Source organism: Dendropsophus ebraccatus, chromosome 5 (genome assembly GCF_027789765.1).
Source record: "Dendropsophus ebraccatus isolate aDenEbr1 chromosome 5, aDenEbr1.pat, whole genome shotgun sequence".
Lineage (NCBI taxonomy): Eukaryota > Metazoa > Chordata > Amphibia > Anura > Hylidae > Dendropsophus > Dendropsophus ebraccatus.
The window spans coordinates 62,778,744-62,793,320 of record NC_091458.1 but is presented as its reverse complement, the minus strand read 5'-3'; the positions used below and the strand labels follow the sequence as shown (position 1 = coordinate 62,793,320).

At 41.1% G+C, this 14,577-nt stretch overlaps 1 protein-coding gene across 2 annotated transcripts in view; it reads right to left on the bottom strand.

The window, feature by feature from the left end:
* Positions 1–14,369, bottom strand: part of ARHGAP9 (Rho GTPase activating protein 9) — an 89,116-nt gene extending 74,747 nt beyond the window's left edge. Inside the window, exons 1-3 of one of the 2 annotated variants that reach the window (XM_069970372.1) lie at positions 13,941–14,369; positions 7,638–7,945; positions 4,987–5,243 (exon numbers count right to left, since the gene is read on the bottom strand). In XM_069970372.1, the coding sequence (XP_069826473.1) occupies positions 4,987–5,243; positions 7,638–7,945; positions 13,941–14,173 (798 nt within the window). In that variant the 5' untranslated portion in view covers positions 14,174–14,369. The remainder of the gene's footprint in view (positions 1–4,986; positions 5,244–7,637; positions 7,946–13,940) is intronic. The other variant, XM_069970373.1, reaches the window with a different exon arrangement.
* Positions 14,370–14,577: the final 208 nt, after the last annotated feature.

Genomic DNA, 14,577 nt, shown 5'->3' with positions numbered 1-14,577 from the left:
TGGTACATTCGCTTTAATGTACATGCCAAGAAAAGCTCTTTTATACAAACATATCCATAGGGTTCCCTTTACCAATGAAGGCCAAAGAACCCAAAAAGTCTAGACTAGACTAGTATGTATTGACATACCATTTTTTTCAGCCACATAGAAAAGAGTGACAGACAATGCTTTGCCATACAAGATGAACAATGTGGTGATGTACACCTTCCTGAAATATATCTCCAAGATAATCAATATGCTTATTGTTTTCTAATACCCACAGAAGAGTCTGTCAATGATTTCCCTTTGCCTTGCTGGATTTACAACAGCCATATACCTTGATATGTCAACTACTGTATTCTAAAGCTTTATGTTGGGATTTTAGAAATAGGCTATGTTCACACAACGTTTTTTTAGCTCAGTTTAAAATAACGTCCATTATTTTGAGTCTAAAATAACAGACGTCATTTAGCAGCCTGTCCTCCCCTTAGTGCAATGACTGGTGTTTGTACATTATTCTAGTTTGGGGTTACTAATTGGCCTTTGGGCGCGGCTTAATTGAAAAGTCCATTGAGTTTAAACGGAGAAAGAACTATGACAAAAGAAAAACTGAGTGTGAACAACTAATAAAAAAGTCAGCTGTTTGCAAAAGACGTCAGAAAATAATGATCATGTTCATTATTTTGACGCCCGCAGTAAAAACGTCCATTATTCAATGCATTGTGTGCACTGGATGACCATCTTCCCATTGATTTCAATGCATTGCCATTGCAGTCAGTTAAATCGCGGCAAAAACTGAAGTGTTTTTTAAAGATCACCATATTACATCACCAGATAAATAAATTCTGCTCGAACTGTTACTGAGTGAGTAATAGAGATGAGCGAACCGGTTTCGGGTTCGAGTCCATCCGAACGTTCGACATTTGATTAGCTGGGGCTGCTGAACTTGGATAAAGCTCTAAGGTTGTCTGGAAAACATGGCTACAGCCAATGACTATATCCATGTTTTCCACATAGCCTTAGGGCTTTATCTAACTTCAGCAGCCACCGCTAATCAAATGCCGAAAGTTCGGGTTCGCAAGGACTCGAGCATGCTTGAAGTTCGCTCGTCTCTAGTGAGTAACATATATCCTTTTATATTAATGCTGGTTATGTGTAAAGCTGATTGGACTTATTGTTCTTTGCTGTACTCTATGTGACATAACATACAGAGGACACTTTAAGGTTAATAGCAGGCAAAACGGAATGTTCATGGTTTTACTTTTTTAGTAAGCAATGTCAACACATACTATGCCCTATTACCCCAACTAGACAATAGGAGCCACTTACAGCTGTACACAGTCTGCCCTCTAGAGGTAGAAAAGACTATTTCATGTATGTTAGGAACAGGATAATGTTGCTCTGAAATCAAGAGATAGAAGAGAGTCATGTCAAGTATAGTAGGAAAATGTTTGAAATCTTTAATGGTCCTGGTAGTTCTTAAGAAGTGTTGTCCAGGAAAAAACATAGTCTGTCCACAGGATAGGCTATCAATAGTTGATGGTGGGGTGCTGACACCTGGATGCCCGTCAATCAGCTGTTTGCTACCCCGCCGGTAGTCTATCCATAGCCTAGGCTCTGGACTCACATTATTAATAAACTTTTTCAGCAATTAACATAAAAAAATGGAAAAGAAGACAGAGAGTGGATTAACAGAGGGGAGTAAAAAGGGGGAAAGGGTATATAGTGTATCAAGGTGTACAAGCCTGTATATGGCAGGTGTCACAGTTGCTCAGGTTGGTAAAATATATATGAAGGACAAAAAAAGAACACACGATAAGGGGATATTGGTGACAAGAAATCTGAAATGTGGGCTTGGGCTATACTGTTGTGCTTTCATGTAGGCACAACTTTACAAAAGGTCATACATGATGTAAATAATTTGCTGCCAGGATTAGGGTCATCGCACGAACACTTGTCACAGTTGATCAGTAGCTTGTAAATGAACACCTCAAGGATAAAAAACATACCCCAGCAATAAGCACAGCTCAGGATGCATGCAAACCGTATAAATTTGTAACCACTCTAATGCAATGTACAGGAAGGTGCCAATCCAAAGGCAAAACGCATCGGGAGACATTGGCAGATTCTCTCCTTTTCCCTGGCGTATGCCAGCCATATCCCCTGCTTACCTGATGGGCAGGCGAGGGGTGCGGCAATGCAGGGGGAAGGCATGGTTGTGCTCAGGAGCAGGTGTAGATTTTTGCGCCTGCCGATTTCACTAAGAGGCATGCACCTCTGAATGCGGCAGGGCAATTGGGGACAGTGACGGCAGGGCAATTGGGGACAGTGACGGCAGGGCAATTGGGGTCTTCATACATTTCATAACATGCATCCTGCACTGTGCTGTTTTTCTGAAGTATGTTCTTTATCCTTAAAGTGTTCAGGTTAGTAAAAGTAATGCAAAGAGGAGTAGAGGTAACTATGTATTGCAACATGAATGGAGCAATGCCATCTTACATTTCCTAAAGTTAAGTGCACTGTCCCAGTACCCATATCCCATCAACTATAAGTACACAACAACTAAAGTTGTCAATGTGTCTAAATCTGTGATTGATCATGAGTTAACTTGTAGTAAACATTCATTTTGCTTATTACACCATGAGTGCTGCATTCATTAAGGTATTATGGATGTGCACGTGTTGGAACTTTGGTTACATAACCTTTTTCTAGACCATTTTTTCCTGGGTTAGAAATAATCCTTAACGGTAGCTTCACATGTACTGGATGGCAGCGGATTTCCCGCTGCGAGTTCCGCAGTGAAATCCGCTGCGATACCCTGTACTGTAATTTTCTATGGGTTTGCATACTCGCAGTGGATTTTTCATTCTGCTGTGAGAATGTAAGGTCCTTTTCCACTTAACCCACTGCTGCCGGGCTAATACATTACCACGTGCTGCCCATGCTCCTGCTTGCTTCCCAGGCCCCTGACTCCCTAGCATCCTGCTCAGCCAATCAGTGGGACGTCAGGGAGCCGGGAGCCTCAGAAGCAGATGGGAGCGTGGTGAGTTAACGTATTAGCCCAGCAGCTGTGGGTTAAGTGTAAATGTGCTTTACATTCTTGCAGCGGAATGAAAAATCAGCTGCGATCACGTAAAGCTGTATAAAATGACAGTACCGGTTATCGCAGAGGATTTCACTGTGGAACCCACACATGAAATTTGGTGCAATCCAGTACAGGTGAAGCTACCCTATGGGTGCATTCATACATAGTGAATGGCCTGTGATTGGCTGAGCGGTCTGACAGCTCAGTCAGGCGCTCCCGAGCTGCTGATGCGGCACTGTGGGACCAGGTAATGTATGGTGCTTCTCAAATCGTCAGTCGCCCGCCGCGCACCGCTATTCCACCATAGCGATGCGCGGTGGGAGACCGATGATTTTAGGTCTGGCCCTAAATAAACGATCAGCCGATTACGCGATCATCGGCTAATCGTTTTCTCTATTCCACCGAGCGATAATCGGCCGAATCGGGCCGATTCGGCCGATTACCACTCCCGTGGAATAGGCCCCTATGGCCCTACATTATCACAGCAGATTTTCATTCCACTTCGAGAATCTAGTGAAAGTCATATTTAACTAAATAGTTGCCGGTAAAAATAATAAACAGCAAATGCTTATCTCCCTGCAAATGCTCCCTCCCATTTCCAGTCTACAGTCAAGTCACAGAAAGAGACCGTTTCAATGGTTTTTCCCAAGACTGCTTACAGTTCACGCTGAGCGGAAAGTTGTAGATAAGCACCTGTTCCTGACCCAGGCAGGGCAAATTGGATAGTCAAGACATAACGGTTCCCCAAGGACTCTCTTATGTTAGTTAGTAACACAAGTACCTAGTGGTTTACACGTCACAACCGTCTTTTCTTCGTACACCCTTAAGTTAGGACTCTAAAGTTTACACTTTTTTGCTTTACTGTATTACTGTACTCTAGTGTATACTAATCTGTGATCTGTTGATCAATGATACAATAAACTGCACTACTACTGTAGTGTAGTGTACTGTCTATGTCAGCAACAAGCTCTGAGGCAATCTACCTCTGGCATGGCAGTGTAGAGGTATATACTTGGTAATCTCTGAGGCTTTTTTCATAGATATGATCAGTAGCTGGGACCAGGGGCGTAACTAGAAATGGCTGGGCCCCATAGCAAACTTTTGATTTGCCCCCCCTCCTTCCGACTAACCACTAAGCCATCAAGTGTAGTCATATCTGCATAACAGCAAGCGCTCCTTAGGAGTGCTTATAGTTAAATGGACATTTACAGATCCACCTGGTGCTGCAAATGATGACAGCTCAGGGAGTCCAGGAGTCGTCCATGGGGCCCCCTGATGCGGCGGGCCCCATAGCAGCTGCTATTGGTGCTACAGTGGTAGTTACGCCCCTGGCTGGGACCTTGCCACAGGACTTCACAATCATGTGTGTATACCCGCATGGCCCCCAGAACCCGTTACATGCTGCTGTCATGCGTTGACTGCGGCATTTAACGGGTTAAACTACCAGGAGCAGATGATTCTCCGCTCCAGGTATTTAGAGGGGGATTTTTGCTGTCATACTGACAGCTGATCCCCTGCGATGGCGACAATCACAGAAAAAAAAAATGCTTTCCATTGTCGCTCTCAAGCGTCATAGAGGCGAGTCTGGGGCACTAAAGTGCACTGAAATGCCCTGACGACTCCTCTATGAGACTTCTGAGCAGCAATAAAAACTGAAAACTGTTGCAGATATATAAATGTAACCATGCACCTCATTCCATTATATACCTCTGTAAATGCATATATACATACATAAAAATGTCAGATTTCACTTCATAGCTCAAGTGAGTCACAATGAGACACAATGCCCATGCATAATAGAATACACATATATCTTCAAGGTTTGTATCATATTACACATGAATAATGTTCTAAATTAATAATATAGAACTATACTGTGTACTCCTAGTGTTTTATTAATATGAAAACATCTATCCACCTACCTTTTCAGAGATGCATTTGTGGAATGAAGTTTTCTGCTTTTCATTTTTAGGGAACTGTCCATGCCAAGAGGAACTCAGAGAGAAGCTGGCACTCTTTCTATGTGTTCTTGTCAAGCTGCCCGTTGATTTATGCTGGATGGTTTCCTTTTGTTGAGAATTCTCATGATTTTTACTACTACAGCTTTGTTCTTCCATTTTAGAGGAGGAGAATGAGGGAATTAGCAGATTGTCCTGGGATCTGTGAAACAGTTTGGTTGCTATCACAGAAACAACAAAGCATTAGAGCAATAGAATAGGCCAGTATAATGCAAAACTAAAAATTTCTATCTATCCATATAGCCATGAAGACTGTGGTTACATGTACTGCCTTATCTAATCTCAGCATTTAGTACATGTGTCGTTTATTTCCGCCAACTTTTGGCTTTTGTAAAAAAATGTCATTTCTAGAACAACCTACCAAAATTAAATGAACTACGTTACACCAAGAAGTTGACTGCATTAGGACATATGGTGCATCATAAACCTTTAACTATTAACATCAAGAAGAATTCCAATTTTCACTAGTGTTAGGAGACGAACCAATATATATATATGTGTCACCTATATAAGGTAATACTCCATGTTAAAGGGGGTTATCCAGCTCTACAAAAACATGGCCACTTTTCCCCCTTTCTTGTCTCCAGTTTGGGTGGGGTTTTGAAACTTAGTTCCATTGAAGTAAATGGAGCTTAATTGCAAACCACACCTTAACTGGAGACAACAGTAGGGGGAAAAGTGGCCATGTTTTTGTAGCCCTGGATAACCCCTTTAAGGTAATCCAGCCCCCCACTGCTATCACCTAGCCTAGATGACTAGAATGGTGGGTGCTTGGCACAGATCTAGCATTTTTTATCTGATATGTGAATATTATGTGGAAAATCTTTTAGGAACCTCTATTTATACATTAACATATTGAATAATATATTATAATAATAATGATATCCTTTTTTTTGCTTATCACAAGAAATAATAAATAAATTATTATTCTAAAGGGCTTATGATGGCACTATAAAGACCCAGCCCTCCACTAACAGGACAGTCACAAACCTCTTTATAAAACTTTATCAATTCTTATTTTCTTATTTAAAAAATGTTTACACAAATGTTAATTGATACAGAGTGAAAGCTAAATATTGCTAAGGTGTACAGCAATAATGGATGGAGTGTCAATTCATCTGTACAAAACTATGGCCCAGATTTATCAAAGGGTGTAAAATATACACTGGCGTAATCTGCCCACAGCAACCAATCACAGCTCAGCTTTCAGCCCTGGTAAAATAAAGAGAGGAGCTGTGATTGGTTGCTATTGGCAGTTTACACTTTTACACTTTTTCGCTATATTCACATAACGTATTTTTTATGACAAGGGCGACCGTTCATTGTGTGAACAACAGGCCGTTGTTCACACAGTGTATTGAACAACAGCAGTTGTGGTTGTTGTTGTTGGCCATTGAAATAATTGACATGTAAATTATTTCCAGCGTTTGTGCATTGATTTCAAAGCACTTGTTAGTGCAAAAACAGCCATGGTTTGACACTCACTACAACAGACGCGTTTTCTGAGTGCCAAACAACAATTGTTGTTGTTAGCGTGTGTGAACATAGCCTTTGACTGATCTCCCCCTATATGTATTTAGATCAGTGTACAGGACTGAATATGCAGAACATGTACTATTAAAATTGCCATTACATGTATCCCATGCCCCTGAAGATGCTGCTTTGCACAGTGAAACATGTTGGGGGGAGGGGTTCCAAACAGCATGTAACCATTGTAGGTCTAGGGTACTGCAATAATTTATAGTCACTGAGATTCCACATTTTCAGGGGTTTGAATATTATTGTAGCAGTGCCTGTAATGCACATCTAACAGAATCTAGTCAGAATCAGCCCAGTCAGAATCTAACGACCAATAACCTTTGGAAGACAATTTACAAAAATATTATTTTATACTTGACAGTCGGAGAGACACATACTGCCACACACCCCCAACTGTATCTGTGGATCGCAGTGATACAGATGCCCGTCCGTAGTGCTGTCCGTACCTTGCAGACAGCACTACAGGCATGGGAATGTAGCCTTAGGGCCCTATTCCACCGGACGATTATCGTTAGCATAATCGTTAACGATTAACGATCTCAAACGACCGCTATTGCGAAAGACCTGAAAACGTTCACTCATTTCCATGGAACGATAATCGCTACTTATGATCGTAATTGCGATCGTTTCTTCTTCCGTATTTCTTCGCTATTGCGTTCGTATCTATTGCGAACGACCGAACGATGTCTTATTCAATGCGAACGATTTGCGAACGTTTTGCGAACGAGCAACGATAAAAATAGGTCCAGGTCTTATAAAGCGATCAACGATTTCTCGTTCGGTCGTTAATCGTTAACTGCATTTCAACCGAACGATTATCGTTTAGATTCGAACGATTTAACGATAATCTGAACGATAATCGTCCGGTGGAATAGGGCCCTTAGGCTAAGCTGATGATCTGGTGACTTAGCAACACTATAAAATTATACAATAAAATTGTTACAAATACTTCTCTGTATATTGATTACTCATTCATTATTGCATTATGTGCAATGTAACACACAGTAGGATATTACCTAGACGTTCAGTTTTGCTTCGGTGTCCTAGATTTTTGCAGGTGGTCAGCTCATTGATGTAGGAAGACGGCACATTAAATGGTTTGCTTTTTTCACAATCTCCTATTTTCCTAACTTGCCACCAATCTTTATCAAACTTGTTTAGCAGTAGAAGGACATCACCTTCTTCCAGATTAATGAAGCTTCCATCAGCAACCTTAAACATATAGCTGCTAACCACTCTTACGATTGCTGGCTTAGCTGCACAGTGTGACCTTTTCCAGTTGCGGCCTTCCAGTGTCCAAAGTCCAGAGAACATCTCAAGAAGCCTGACAAAAATTGAAGAAAAAATATTTAGGCAAAAGAAATATAAACTCTTTGTCAAAGAACAGAAGCAGGGGCACTCGCCAATCGTGTGAATGATGCTTTATTTCAGGTCAGGTGCAGGTTTAAAAATGTGATTCCATAAAATGGAGCTACGATCATTTCAAAACTATTGTAGCTCCATTGTATGGAATCGCATTTTTAAACCTGTACCTGACCTGAAATAAAGCATTGTTCATATGATTGGCGAGTGCCGCTGCTTCTGTTCTTGGACAAAGAGTGATGGTTTGGACAACCTTCCTCTACTGTTAATGGGGACCCTTAGGGAAAATGACCACTGAATATTAGATCTAAAAAACTCAAACCTGTTAAAAGACACTGTAAGGCAAACACAAGTTCTATAGCAGCCAAACTTCTGCCCCCCTAATGATCCATAGATTGAAGGGCCCAGGACTGCAGCCCGTTCACTTCCCACTAGGCACGGCTCTGTACACTCTGTAGTGCCTGTCCTTGGTGATGCAACTCATCCTATTGAAGTAAATGAGACCCCAGCAGCATACTGGCCTCCTGGAGCTTACTGTGTACTGTAAGAATAATAGCAGGGCAGATTGGATAGACCAAGCAGCCTTATCCTTAGATAATTTTAGAATTGAATAAAAAAAAACCTCACTTTTAATATGCTTTATTAACTAGGACAACCGTTTTGATTTATTAAATCCTATAGAAAGTGATACATTGTACCAAGAGGGATTAGGTATGAAAGGGCCCTTTCTCACTGATGCTGAAGAGCTTCTACCTATGCCTCTGACACCACTGAATGAAATTCTATTACTGCTAGAAGACTATGTCGCCATTATGAAGAAGTGGCTTATGATAGGATGAGGGAACTTTGATAGTGGGGAACACCGGACTAGGGGGTTTTGACAGTGACCTTCAAAAAAGGAAAACCCATTATTCCCTATTAAGTCTTGTAGTACAAATGTAAGTGTCACATGACAGGTTCCTCCTCTTCGTAGTCATTTTCCCCGTATAAGCAGTCTTTTTGTACTTCCCATTAAGGCATATGATTTCCTGGGTGTATGAAATGAGTCATTCAGAGGACCTTTTCCCTGCACTGCTGATTTACTTAACTGGGATAAGTAAATTAGAAAACAATTATATAGTTACAAGGAAAACAAGTCAGTTTAGATTACTGGGCAGCACTGTACAAAGCCAAGCTGTCTTTCCTAATGAACGCTCAAGGTGGATCTATAGCAGTGAGTACGGTGGCACCTGGCCCAGGAGCATGACCCTTAGGTCTCTCTTTCCTATATAAAGGCCTTTTACAATAAATCAAGCCTCATAGATGGGGGTTCTGTTCTGTTACAGATTTTGCACTGGATCATCTTCAAATGGCATCTCTGTGAATGTTCTTATGTTCTTCCATTGCAGGGAGTAAGAAAACACCATTAAAAAATCATGTAAGATAACATTATAAAGAGTAATCTGCCTGACTCTTTTTAGTCTATTCTTTCTACCATCTGAAAGAACAATACGTGTGTGTCCTACACACATACATTCCATATAATAACCAAGAGGAAGTGTTAAAGGGACACTAACCTGACATGTATAACTATGTGCTGTATACAAGAAAATAAAAATAACCTTTATGTGAGGTCCTCACAATGCCTTCAGGATATATTTACAGAAAACAAGGCAGCATCATTGCTGCTAAAGAATGCATCGTTGGTTATGAATAAAATATGAATATGTAAATTATGTAAATTTTGAACACTACAGGAAAACTGGATCAAAAACTGACAATAAATTACAAAAAACTCTTTTCACTTTTACCTGGCCTGATGTCACTAGTCCCTTTATCTTTCTCCAAGGAGAAGGCAGTAACTGGCCCCTGGTAGCGCTCAGATCTAGAATCTCATATACACCAGAATAGGAACAGTAAGGAAAAATGCTCATATGGAATTTCTTAGGCTGAACACACTTCAGCCCCCGCTGGCCCAAGATTTGTAGCAGAAGCTCTAGGTATCCCAGATTATTCTCTACTACAGGCACGCACTTCTTCTCTCATGGAGAAGGCTAACCTGCACATATCTTAGCTGAGAGGTTGCCTTGACATGTCCTCATAACCAAGCTATGTATGCCTGTATAATGTAGGTAAAAAGGAATAGTTGTAAGTTGATAGAGCCTTCAGCCATCTACTGTGTATGGCAAGCTCTGACCTCAAATGCAATGTCTGATAAGTATGCACATTTTTGCAATTGCAAGAGTGGGACTAGTCTGTAACAAACAGCTCAAGCTCAACCTCAAGCTTCTTTCTTTCAACTTCTGCCACCAGAGGAGAGTTGTGATAATGCCCCATATACATTTATATGGTTGGTCAGTCCTACCAAAATTGTCAGGTTTGGGTGATATCCATCTCATTGGTATGGCAAACTTAATCACCTTGAAGCACCAGGCTGGACAAGGAGATCTAGTACATAGGATTTTAGGAAATCCAGTGCAAAAACTAGCCTTTTTTCTTTGCACTAGATATGATACATGTCCTCAGTTGTAATAACATTTTTAATAAAGTGACTGTATATTCGGTTATCCCCTTACCAGCAAAGTTCCAGGTCTGCCGAATGCAGACCATTTGAGTTATGCTTCTCGCTGTGGCAGCCATGTCTTACATCAGTATTTCAATAGTCATACAAAAATTCTGCATTTTATTATAGCGGTTAGGGAGCACAATGGTCAGCACTGTTAATCTGCAGACCAGTCGCAATGGTTCAATGGCCAACCAGGTCAATGTTGATGTGGAATTTCTATGTTCTCATTGTATTCACATAGGTTGACTCACTGGTTTCCTCTCACAGTCCAAAAATATACTTGTAGGTCATTTGGCAACTGTGTGTGTCTGTGTCCCACTAATGTGCCAGTACATTATCAGCTCCAATGGAGCAGATGGAACAGTGACCAACGATACCTAACAACTTCTCTAGGCAAAGCTTGGGAACCTAGCTGTCTATTGCTCCTATTGTCTATTTAGAGTAATGAAATCTTATATTTGGACCATGTAAGAATTAATTTAGTTATGAAGGTCAGTTTCTAGACACTGTTTACTGCTCCAGTAAGATCCCATTCTCTTATATCAGACAAGGCAGACATAGACAGAGGATTCCATTGCAAAAACAGTATATAGGAGCTGTATCTCCAACAGCTAATCACAGAGCTCCCCTTCATTCTTGTGTCTAGAAAATATCTGCCAAATCCCAATTATCCTGCAGCCGATAATCAGCCTGTGTAAAAAGGGGCAGTGAACAGCCAAAGACTCAGCAAACGTCCCATTATCGGCTGATCACATCTTTTGGGCCTGCTCAAAAATGTATCTTTATCAGCCGCACATCTCCCTGTGTGAACACTGTAAATAATATGCATGAAAGTCTGCATTCAAATGTACTCGCGTAATGATGTGGATTTTAAATACATAGTAAATCAATTTACTACAATTTTTGAGGTCAATGTGGACTTAAAGGGCTTGTCCGTTGAAAATCTTTGTCTTTCAAATCAACTGGTGTCAGAAAGTTATATAGATTTGTAATTTACTTCTATTAAAAAGTCTCAAGTCTTCCGGTACTTGTTAGCTGCTGTATGTCATGCAGGAAATGTTTTATTATCAGTCTGACACAGTGCTCTCTGCTGCCATCTCTGGCCGAGACTGGAACTCAGTTTTCTATGACTCCCCATAGAAAACCTCTCCTGCTCTGGACAGCTCCTGTGTCGGCCAGAGATGTCAGCAGAGAGCACTGTGTCAGACTGAAAATAAAACAACCATTTCCTGCAGGACATATAGTAGCTGATAAGTATGGGAAGACTTGAGATTTTTTAATAGAAGCAAACTACAAATCTATATAACTTTCTGACACCAGTTCATTTGAAAGAGAAAAAAAAATTCGCTAGACAACCCCTTTAAAATCTGAATGTGGAGTTTTGCTGTGGAAACTCTGCTGGTTTAAAGTCCCATTCAAGTCAATAGGACCTGTGCCGTAGCTAAAAGTCACCACTGCTACACAATGAACAGAAACAAAGGGGGAGATTTAAAAAGGTGGGTCACAAATCTACATGCTTCCTCAACGCATTGCCCCCACTGCCCAACCATCAGGTGAGCAGGGCTTACAGCTGGTGTACACCACACCATTCACTGATTGGCACGGGTGTCGGATGTCAGCACCCCACTGATCACTGACTGATGAGCTATCCTGTGGATAACTCATCAGTCAGTTTTCCCTTTAAATTGATTAAGTTTACACTGTCTAAGAAGTATACAGATTTAGCTAATTGGGGCCATTGTTTTCTTTTTACATTGCTTTGTTTTCATTTTTTTTTTATATTTATCCGCATCTATATCCACTGCAGCAAATCCACAACGAATCTTCACTGAAGTCCACACAATTTGGTGTGCATTTTCCACTGTGGATTTACACACATAAATTCTGCGGATTTTCAGCAGAATTGTACCTACCCTGTGTGAATATCCCCTTAAAGCGACTCTGTACCCACAATCTGACCCCCCCAAACCGCTTGTACCTTCAGATAGCTGCTTTTAATCCAAGATCTGTCCTGGGGTTCGTTCGGCAGGTGATGCAGTTATTGTCCTAAAAAACAACTTTTAAACTTGCAGCTTTGTGCCCAATGTGCGTGGCCTAGATTGTGTATGCATTAGGCTGGCACAACCTCTCTGTCCCTCCTCCCCATCCTCCTCATCATTAGGAATGCTCCAGGCAGATTGCCTACTATTCCTCAGCTGTGTCAGCCCGGCACATGGGCTGGATCGTTAAGCAGCTGTGCAATGTTCAGCAAGGATAAAATCTTGCAGTGGCATTCCTAATGATGAAGAGTGTGGGGAGGAGGGACGGAAGGGTGGTGCAAAGTTAGGGCACAGATACTCCCGTTTGGCATGGGGCTGCAAGTTTAAAAGTTGTTTTTAAGGACAATAACTGCATCACCTGCCAAACGGACCCCAGGACAGATCTTGGAATAAAAGCAGCTATCTGAAGGTACAAGCGGTTTGGAGGGTCAGGTTGTGAGTACAGAGTCGCTTTATGGTGTCAGTGTCCCTTTAGCTATAAGGCCCAGATGCAGATGGAGAGGTTGCACATAGTAAACCCTGCTTTATACTGTATTATAAAAGACTGCAAATACAGTATGTGTCCTGGAAGCATATAGCTGCAGATGCCAGCACTAATGTCTGCCATCAAACATTACAGAGAAGGCACTGTTGAATGCTGTAAGAATAAAAAGTGCCGGCATTAACTCTTTCTGTGCTAAAGCATGTGATCTCTAGCAGTGACACGTCTATTGCTTCACTCCCTGTATAGGGGCCTTCCTATGGACTTTTCAGTTCTACAAAAGCTTTTTAATAGGAATTATCTGTCCTTTAGAGATATTGTATCCACACTGTGTATACATGTAAGGTTGTTTGTTGTAGTAGGACACAGATTTGTTCAACCTGATGCTTTTACATCTATTCTGCATGAAAGCTCGCCATAAACAGTGACATCTCCCACCTGCGATGAAAGAGCTATCACCCTGTTGTCACAGTACATTTAATCTGATCATCTTAAGTAATGTCTTTATGTTACATTATCAGATCAACAGGCATGCTCGCTGGCTCAGCTTACACATATACATTATTATATGTCTATTATGTTACACTGATGTGTAATATACATCCCTGAACAACCGCACATCACAAAAAAACTAACAAAAAGTTTTAAAAATATATATTAGAAGCAAAACCAGAAGCAATACATACCAGTATTAGTCAATTGTGGAAAAAGATAGACAGCTTTCTGTCTCTCTTACTGTCTGAAATCTAAAAAAAAATCATCATCCACTAAAAGGAGAAACCAAAACACTTCTAGAACACTTATCTCTTTATAAGGCTCAAACAACAGATCCTTAGAGTCTTCACATCAATCCCCACCCTGATTTACTTGTACTGTGCTTATAGTTACTTACCAAGTAAATCCAGGCACAGAGGAAATATTACTTCTCAGCAGACGGTCCTCATGGTTGATATATACACGAATAATTCCACCAAAAATATTCAGCCGGGTATAACAGTGCTCTCTGTGTGCCCCTGGCTTGTCCACAGACCTCACCACCAGGCACGAAGGGGAAAGAAGTCGCTCTGTGTAAGACCGATAGTGTTCTGTGAAGTGACAATCATCACCACTTCCTGTCTGTAACATTGTCTCTTCGCTTCTTTGGTTTCGAGCACATCATCCACACCCTGCTAGAATTCACCTGCATCCTCTATAGGGCTTTGTTTTTCTTTCACAGGCCTGGTATTACAGGGGGCACAGCAGGGTAAGGTGCGGGCATTCACAAACATTTTCCTCATATACTGTAAAGGAAGTCTCTCCAACAATTCCCATGTATACTGTGCATTAGCAGCAATGCCACTATATACATGTTATTGCTCTATAACAAGCAGAAGATGAGGACTGTCCAGCAGCCTACTACACAAAAATAGGCCTGCACCCCAACCCGACATAACCCAAGTTCTCACAATAACTATATATAAGTGTTATAAAACAAAATGGAGGCTTCTATTTTTGACCTTACAGCTTTACTGATGTGAAACCGCATAGGT